Below are 9,594 nucleotides of genomic sequence, written 5' to 3' on the forward strand. Positions count from 1 at the left end.
AAGAAATCAAAGAGGAGACTGTCAGAGATCCACTGTTCAGCTCTGGCCTACCTGCTGCAGATGTCAGAGGAGGTTCTGGATGAGCTGAACCTGGAGCAGTACAACACCTCAGATGAGGGACGACGTCGCCTGATTCCAGCTGTGAGGAACTGCAGGAAGTTCGAGTAAGTAAAGATTTCTGGGGCCGGACATCGGCGTTTAAATCAAGCGAGTGGATCATGTCAGGTAGCAATACCCCCTCCAGTGGTCATTCCTTCAATTCTTTATCTCCATTGCAGCGTCCATAAATTAAAAACAACAACAATTCATCCAGAAATGTTCAACACTGGCTGGATATAAGTTCAAAGGTCAATCCAGACAAACCAACATAAGGCAGGAATAATAGGAGCCACAAGTTAACTGACTATCATGAAATTACTGTCATGTCATTAATAACTTTTGTTTGTTTGTATACATCGTATTCAAACAACAGAAAAACACATTTTAACTAATGACACGTGACTATTTTGCTTCATTTGTTCAACGTAAAAACAGCCGGCCTCGTTGGTTTAAATGGGTGTTTTAGGTCTTTGTGGCGGTTCCGTTTGGAGCCTTTATGTGACCCACAAAGTTGTTTGAGCCTTTCCACACCCGTTAGGTGGCAACTTCATCACTAGCAACAAAAGGTGCAGTGAAAATGATTTGAAGGGAAACAGGCAGATATAACAGAAGCTGAGGGCAATCGATGCAACCAGAGACTCTGATGTCATCGATCGGATCGCTGAATTAAGACTTGACGCACCATCGTACAAATTGGATGAAATGCAAAATATCCAAAGAGCCGATAGACAGATAAAAAGATGCACGTTTCTTTAACCATTTGCTATAATCATTTTAAATATTGAGTAATTATGAGCTGTTCTAAAATAAGACAAATGTTGAGAATAATTCAGTTGCATTTCAGATCTGATGGTCGTTCAAACTGTTGCTCTACGGTGTTGAATTTAGCTTTTCCAGGAAATGAGCTACATTTGTGTTGCGGTAGATTCTCAGATAAGTTGATGAGAAATCCCAAGTTTGACTCACTATTTTTGTTTCATACACAACAGACTGTCTGGTAGTGTTCTTTCAACGAGTCATGGGAAGTTGTGGCCTCAGCAATGACGTCAAACCTTCTCATCTACGGGAGCTGAGCTTAAGCTGGAACCAAAACCTGACAGATGGTAAAGTTACTGTCTTCTGCAATGATGCATCCAAACTGCAGACTGGAGACGCTCAGGTCAGGAGGCCTCTGTTGGTCTTTTCTAAATTTCTTTACATTTTCTGCTTTTCTCTTCATTTTCAGATTTAGAAATGTGTTTTTATTTGCCCCATTTATTCCTTTTCCAGGCTGAGTGACTGCAGTTTATCAGAGATCAGCTGTGACTCTCTGGCCTCGGCGCTGAGGTCCAATCCCTCCCATCTGAGAGAACTGGACCTGAGTCAGAACCAGCTGAAGGATCCAGCAGTGAAGCTGCTCTGTGGTTTTCTCCAGGATCCTCTCTGTGAGCTGGAGACTCTCAGGTCAGTCAGAGATGATCCAGTACTTTCCCAGGTGTCACTAGTTAGACAATAAATGTTTCCATGTTTGATCTTTGTTATAAACGTAGTGTTACAGTTCTCAGAAAAAAGACCACACAGGACAGATTTGCAGTATTAAATTGGTTGTGGAAATCTGTCCCATGTGAGGATGGTCATCAATGACTAGAAAGGAAGTATCAGTTGTAGATTTGTCTTGTTTTATTTTAGGCTGGCCACAAAACGCGCCCAAACATTCAGACCAATCAAAATGGTTCTTCCTGTCTTTTAAAGATCAGAAGGAAAACTAGAAACCCCAAAAAGAAAGCTGCTGCAGTGTGCCATGCCCCTTCTCTCCTGAGAAAAGCCATCCCAAAAAGAGAAAAGCCCAAGTGTGAAGTGAGCACCCTGTTAAACCTTGGTACCGAAAGCCTGCAGTCATTCTCATCTTAGGTGGCTTCATTCCAGCCAGAAGCCCAAACTGCCTCCCTCTTAAAGGGGCAGCAGGTCAGTCCAACCACAGAAACCTTCATGAAGATCTGAAGCTTTCAGCATCCACAATTGTTGCACCTCACTTCCATTGGAGTCCAAATCAGAAGTCAACAAGTTGATTCTACACCGATTCTACACAATGCAACCATTTTAAAAAGGTTTCCATCCATAAGTTTTCACACATTTTTAGATAAATCTGTTTGTTCATCGCCTCCTTCTGTTGTAATGGTCATTAAAGAAAATGACCTTATTTGAGTTTTTCTCCTCACAAATATGACTTTCTATGAACGATGCAATAAATGCAGCTTGCAATCTAAGACAATATGGAAGTATGTGTATATAATAGTAGTGGAAGTAGCTCATAAAATAATACATTTGCTCTTCTCATCGAATCTTTCTATGTTATTAAAGAAAAACCTGCTCTTAGTCAACAACATCTAAGACATCAACCAAAAATCCTAATTTTCTACAATCTAATATAAAACAGTAGAGAAGACTCTTTCTGCAGAGACCTGGTGGCAGGAATGCAGAAGTATCACCTGCTCAACTTGGAAGGTGGAGCCAAACCACCAGCTGAGAAGGTCCTCAGCGAGAGGAAGTGGTGGAGAACCATGAAACTTGCTAAGCTCCACCTCAGCTCCAGAGACGGGCTGAGCTGGAGCTGTGGCACCAGGTATCGCCCAGAAGAGCCTCCAACAAACAAGCTCTTCTCTTGGGAGGAGAGGGCTTTGAATCTCAGCTCAGTGTGCTTGTCTCTAGTAGGTGGCAGCTGCACCTTTTCCTGAGGTCCTTGTTGATGCCCTGAGGGGAATTGATGCTCCTGCAATGTTTTCTGGCAGCATTGAGCTTGCAGTGGGGCAATCAAACACACTGTGGGGGGGCTCTCTTTCCTTCTCTCATCTGGAGAACAAGTGACACCAGCTGCCAATCATTGTTGGAGAATGTGCAGTCAGGGGAACGATGCGTCCAGACTATAGCCACCCTTCCAGCATCCAGCAGTGTCTAAAACCTTTGATTTGGTTTCACCAGAGAGTGTAGGGATTGCAGGGTCGCTGCAGCATCGCCCACAAGCTATCAGGAGTGGGTCGCTTTGTCCCAACTCCTGACAAGAGTTGAGTGCTATTGAGAAATGTGGTCTCACAAACTTGGAAGGTATTTTGACCTACACACACTTTACATACGGTGTAGATCTTGTCCAACCGCCCTGAAAGAACCCAAAATAGGAACATACGGCAGATAAGCCGGTGCAGGACCAGAGGTTTGTTGCTTGTAAGCTGTGTTTTGCTCTGGTACATGTTGATTTTTATTTGTCTTCTCTCAAAATAATTGTTATTTTAGACTAAGTGGCTGCAGTTTATCAGAGACCAGCTGTGATTCTGTGGCCTCAGCTCTGAAGTCCAACCGCTCCCATCTGAGGGTTCTGGACCTGAGCGCCAACACGTTGCAGGATTCAGGAGTGAAGCAGCTCTGTTCTGGACTGGAGAGTCCAAACTGTAAACTGGAGAGGCTCAGGTCAGTCTTCATTTTTCTACCTATATACCAGCTGCTAAGATGGTGAAGTGAGGCTGTTCTCAACACTGCTGTGATGCACCACATTAAAAACATTCCTTGTAATATCGTGAATTCAGGTCTGACCCAACTAAGAACTAACGTAGGTTTAGTACTGACGCAGATAACATGCAGACCTGCACCGTATAACCTCATCCTGCATTTTTCAGATTAGACTACTGCAGCTTATCAGAGATCAGCTGTGGCTCTCTGGCCTCGGCGCTGAGGTCCAATCCCTCCCATCTCAGAGAACTGGACCTGAGTTACAACCAGCTGCAGGATTCAGGGTGAAGCTGCTCTGTGGTTTTCTCCACTTTCCAAACTGCCGACTGGAAACTCTGAGGTAAACACCATTCTCAAAAATGTCCATTATTCCATCCGAGGGTCCTCACACTTCTGAGTGTGTGTGTTGTGCCCAGTTCCTTCAGGAGGGAGGGCCACACGGGGACCACTTATTCATGATAAATTGATTTAAGGACAATGAAAAAGCCGACAGATGGTAACCAAAATTAGACAAAACTAGGTGAGGGTGCCTGGTAGACACCAGCCAACGAGGAGGGAGATGGTGAGGGAGACAGGAAGTCATCTAGACAGGTTGTGCCTTTAAAGATGAGCCACAGGTGAGATGGATCTCCATGATGAGATGGGAGGGAAAGAGGTGGGAGAACCTGGGAGAGTGAGGGCCAGAACAATATATATTCTCCTCTGGAACAGTGCAAACCTGAGAGGTTGGAATTGTGGTAATTACATATTACTATCATTTTTTAAGCTGTAACTAAATTAAATATTTACAGATCATGTCTTTGATTAACCTTTCAGATGAATACTGGTTTCACTTATAACCTTATAAAAGTTTCCCTTCTTATTTAGATTAAGGAGCTGCAGGTTATCAGAGATCAGCTGTGGCTCTCTGGCCTCGGCGCTGAGGTCCAATCCCTCCCATCTCAGAGAACTGGACCTGAGTCAGAACCAGCTGCAGGATTCAGGAGTGAAGCTGCTCTGTGGTTTCTCCACTTTCCAAACTGCCGACTGGAACTCTGAGGTAACACCATTCTCAAAAATGTCCATTATTCCATCCGAGGGTCCTCACACTTTCTGAGTGTGTGTGTTGTGCCCAGTTCCTTCAGGAGGGAGGGCCACACGGGGACCACTTATTCATGATAAATTGATTTAAGGACAATGAAAAAGCCGACAGATGGTAACCAAAATTAGACAAAACTAGGTGAGGGTGCCTGGTAGACACCAGCCAACGAGGAGGGAGATGGTGAGGGAGACAGGAAGTCATCTAAGACGGGTTGTGCCTTTAAAGATGAGCCACAGGTGAGATGGATCTCCATGATGAGATGGGAGGGAAAGAGGTGGGAGAACCTGGGAAGAGTGAGGCCAGAACAATATATATTCTCCTTTGGAACAGTGCAAACCTGAGAGGTTGGAATTGTGGTAATTACATATTACTATCATTTTTTAACCTGTAACTAAATTAAATATTTACAGATCATGCCTTTGATTAACCTTTCAGATGAATACTGGTTTCACTTATAACCTTATAAAAGTTTCCCTTCTTATTTAGATTAAGGCGCTGCAGCTTATCAGAGATCAGCTGTGGCTCTCTGGCCTCGGCGCTGAGGTCCAATCCCTCCCATCTCAGAGAACTGGACCTGAGTGGGAACCAGCTGCAGGATTCAGAGTGAAGCTGCTGTCTGATCTCGTAGAGAATCCACACTATGGGCTGGAGACATTGAGTCAGTAGCTGGTTGAAGCCAGTCAACTCCCGCTCATCTGCTGCATCACTCACTGACCACTGGTGAAAGAGCATCTGTGGAAACATCTGCCGTCTACTCCCTCCATAGATGAAAAATTCAGTTTTTAAAAAGCGCTGGTGGACTTTCAGGAGATCAGTCGATGGTCGACAAAGCAGAAGCAGCTTCGCCTTGAAGTTAAATTAGTTCCTGGTATCACACAATGCATCTTTATAAAGTTCTAAATGGCTCCTCGGCCACTCTTAGAAGCATGGAAACATTCTCTTAATTGTCTCTTCAAATGTCTGTATTATACGTTACTATTTTACATCATGCCTTCAGAATCTTTAGGGTTTAGTATTTACTGTCTCTGTGACATGGAGCATTGGAATATTTCAGCTGCAGCCAGCAAAAACCCATCAGAATGACGGCTATCGGTGGGAACCGCAGCTCATTTGACTTTAGTCAGTCTGTTCAATGTTATAGGATTTATTGCAATCTAATAAAAACAAATAATAAATGTGGGAAATAAAAAGAAGCAAAATGACCAAATAAAACTCCCATGAATACAGTAAATTTAAGGATGAGAACCTGCTGCACTGTGCCGTGCCCCTTCTCTATTGAGAAAAGCCCAAGTGTGTCCTTCAGTCACCTCAGACATTCAGCCAGCTTTTAATACCTTTGTTCAAGCCCAGAACGCCCTGGATTATTCCCACTGAAGATGGAAAAGCAGGTGGAAACATGAGTTATTGTTAACTGTACTGGTGTATGACTATAGCGCATTACTGGACCACTATAAACTTGTTGTTTGTGGTTTTTCTTTCTTTGTGGAGATTAACACGTTAAAAATAAATTGCACTGGTTCAGCAGTTGATCTTGTTTTCTTGTTTGACCTGTACGACACAATTTCACAAAGCTAAATATACATTTTTACAGAATAGTTTTATCCTTCCGATTACCAGCACCAGCTATTCAGAATATCTAATGTAGTGGGTTTTAAAATGAACTGAATGATGTCTGCCTTGTCTCTCCTCTACCTGTCCTCCCCTTCTCCCCTCTCTCCCTACCACCCCCCCATCAGCAGGAGGGCCCCCCCCCCCCCCACATGAGCCTGGTCCTGCTCAAGGTTTCTTCCTGTTAAAGGGGAGATTTTCCTGTTGATTGTTAGGGATCAGGCCCTGGGATTCTGCATAGCACCAAGTTTGACTACAACAGACATTACAAATAAAGATGATTTGATTTGATTTAAAATAAAAGAACTGCGCCTGAAAATGAAGCAGAAGCAATAAAAACCCAACACCAGCGAAGCTTTCGAAGAATCTCAGATATTGATGAAAAATTCTGAAAATCATGATGGAGAGATATTTTTCTCATGGCTCAAATTCCAGAGCTATTAAGTGATTAAATGGATTTAATGGTGATATTCTGGAGTCCACAATTTCAGGTGAAGTTACACTGGGGAACAATTTGAAAATATCCTGTTGAAATTATTCTAAATTATTCTGATTAAAAATAAAATTGGCACGCTGATTCCAAAATTACAGTCATTTCCCCCCCAGCCCGTCAAGTTTTGAAAGCTTCTCCTCCAGATCAGCAAATTTCCCCTAATGAGCTGGAGTCAGACTGGCCAGCTTGATGACAACTGGATCAGCTCCGTTGGTGCCGTCACCATTAAGAGGTGTGTGCAGCCCCCAAAAGGTCAGTACTGTCAATATCCTATAGGGACACTTTGAACCAGAGGGGATCCTATAGATCAAAAAGTTGACCCAGTTTGATTCCGCACCCAAAAACGAACATCTGTCAGACGAACTCCAGTTGTTCCCCAGTATTTCAGTTAAAACGTGGACCAAATTGTTCTGAAGAGAGGCGCTTGTGCTGATATGACGCGATCCACCCAACACGACGACGTAGAGGAAGAGAGAGGAAGAAGAAGTGAAAGTTCTCAACTTCGGGCTCCATCTTGAGTGACCGAGCCCTGATGGAAAACCTCTAATATTCAGGTAGCATTTGGTTCTTTCACTGCTGTCGTCTCGAATCAATGTTCCGCTGCGAGATGCGGCTTAATAAGCTGCGTGTGCGCAATGAGCGTGCGCGTGTTTCGGACGCACATTGCGGCTGGTCGACGGGAATGTTGTGACGGATGATCAAACTTTGTACGTGTTTCCTCTAACTGCGTTTTCCGCTAACCCTGAGCCAACATTTTAGAGGTTGAGGAAGCACATTTTAATACTCACAATAAGTCGACAATATTATTTGCAGTTAGTGGAAAAATCCACGGAAAGAGGGACACAAACGCGACAGTTTTAGCCTCCTCTCTTTGTCCCTCCACCAGGGGGACAATCAATCCTTTATTTAAAAAAGGAGAGTATGGAAAGAGGGAGATCAAGGCATTCCATTTTATTGTTTTAACAACTGGGTCTTTGTGGAATAGGAATTTGTTATTATGGATTTATGAAATGTGTTCTGTTTTGAATGAAGCAGTCAAGAAAACGAAACAAACCTAAACCCATGGTGTTTTGATATTTTTGGTCCTGTACATGTGGTCAGATCAGATTAGTCTGAGCAGAATTGGGTGTTTTTTGCCCTTTGCTGTGTGTCATCTATTCTATTCAGCATGTTGGGTTGCTTGACTTCTGTTGGGTGTGGCAACTTGATCATCACTTCTGAGATATTGACACACCTTTTTCCTGAGGCTGGCTCCAATGCTGCCAACACACCTGGCCATGGATATGGTGGGACTTCTGTGATGAGTGGGGTCAGAGGTGGTGGACAAGCTCTGCTCCAAAACAAGCTTGCTAGATATGTTTGGGATCTCCTCCGCCACAACCACCAGCTGCAACTAGTAGCTGTGCACGCCATGCAGAGTTTTGACCTCTAGGTCAGGCTACAGATGTTTTTTCCAGCACCATCATGTGTTGGTGAGAAACATGATGCGCCTGATCAAAAAAAGCTGCTTGTAATCTGACAGACGAGCCATGATGAGATGTCAAGGTGCGTTGTTGAAAATGAAGATCCTCTTCTTGGAATCCTGTCTGAGATGACAGAAGATGATGCTGCATTTGACCCACTTTGATGATGTGATGACGTATTTCTGTTTAGTTTTGAATGCATTCTCATCTTATTTGTTGAATTTAATGTTGAGAACTGACATCTTGAAAGAATTTAGGTTTTCTTGTAACCATAACCAGATAAAAAATGATTTCATTTGTATTTGTGTGCGTCCGTCTAATGCCACCGCACCTTTTGAAACACCCAGGAGAAACATTTTTTCCACAACTATTTTATATTTAACATGGTGTAAACTTTTAAAATGTCCCAAAACTTTTCCCCAATATATATGTGGCCTGATGTACAGGGTGACATCATATCATATTACATTAAATTCAACAACCCTCACAATACGTTTGGGTCTGCCGGGTCTGTCCGGCATCCTTCCCCACCATCGGAGCCAACTCACCACCAGGTGGTGATCAGTTGACAGCTCCGCCCCTCTCTTCACCCGAGTGTCCAGAACATGCGGCCGCAAATCCGATGACGCAACCACAAAGTCGATCATCGATCTGCGGCCTAAGGCGTCCTGGTGCACATGTGGACGCTTTATGCCTGAACAAGATGTTTGTTATGGACAATCTGAGACGAGCACAGAAGTCCAATACCCTCCTGGGCTACCACCTTATCGTGGTGGAGGGGTTTGCGTGTCCCAATGATCCTAGGAGCTCTGTTGTCTGGGGCTTTATGCCCCTTGTAGGGCCACCCATGGCAACAGGTCCTAGGTGAGGGACCAGACAAGCGTAGCCCAGGACCCTCTAATGATGCTGAACAACATTGGTGCCAAGTTTCCTTGCCCGGATGCAGGTCACTGGGGCCCCCTCCTGGAGTCAGGCCTGGGGGTGGGGCACGTTGGCGAGCGCCTGTGGCCGGACCTCTGCCAGGGAGTCCGGCCGGGCACAGCCCGAAGAGGCAACAGGGACCCCCTTCCCGTGGGCTCACCACCTGCAGGAGGGGCCAGGGGGGGTCGGGTGCATTGTGTGTTGGGTAGCGGCCGAAGGCAGGGACTTTGGCGGTCTGATCCCCGGCTGCATAAACTGGCTCTAGGGACATGGAATGTCACCTCTCTGGTGGGAAAGGAGCCTGAGCTGGTGCGCGAGGTTGAGAAGTTCCGACTAGATATAGTCGGCCTCACCTCGACGCACAGCAAGGGCTCTGGAACCAGTCTACTCGAGAGGGGTTGGACTCTCTACCACTCTGGAGTTGCCGATGGTGAGAGGCGACGGGCAGG

General features: G+C 44.8%; 1 protein-coding gene across 1 annotated transcript; it reads left to right on the top strand.

Moving 5' to 3' along the window:
* Nucleotides 1-1,147: 1,147 nt before the first annotated feature.
* On the top strand, nucleotides 1,148-4,594 carry LOC130521096 (NACHT, LRR and PYD domains-containing protein 12-like). The gene is made up of 5 exons (XM_057024746.1): nucleotides 1,148-1,258; nucleotides 1,369-1,542; nucleotides 3,367-3,540; nucleotides 3,747-3,919; nucleotides 4,447-4,594. The coding sequence occupies exons 1-4, from the start codon at nucleotides 1,200-1,202 to the stop codon at nucleotides 3,865-3,867; spliced, it is 528 nt and encodes a 175-aa protein (XP_056880726.1). The 5' UTR covers nucleotides 1,148-1,199; the 3' UTR covers nucleotides 3,868-3,919; nucleotides 4,447-4,594.
* Nucleotides 4,595-9,594: the final 5,000 nt, after the last annotated feature.

The sequence above is a fragment of the Takifugu flavidus genome, unplaced genomic scaffold (genome assembly GCF_003711565.1).
Source record: "Takifugu flavidus isolate HTHZ2018 unplaced genomic scaffold, ASM371156v2 ctg695, whole genome shotgun sequence".
NCBI classification, from domain to species: Eukaryota; Metazoa; Chordata; class Actinopteri; order Tetraodontiformes; family Tetraodontidae; genus Takifugu; species Takifugu flavidus.

Coding starts and splice junctions, on each gene's coding strand:
- LOC130521096 (XM_057024746.1), top strand. CDS start 1,200: ATGGTAAAGTTACTGTCTTCTGCAATGATGCATCCAAACTGCAGACTG. Junction 1,259..1,368: donor TGCAGACTGGAGACGCTCAG/GTCAGGAGGCCT, acceptor TTCCTTTTCCAG/GCTGAGTGACTGCAGTTTAT. Junction 3,541..3,746: donor TGTAAACTGGAGAGGCTCAG/GTCAGTCTTCAT, acceptor TGCATTTTTCAG/ATTAGACTACTGCAGCTTAT.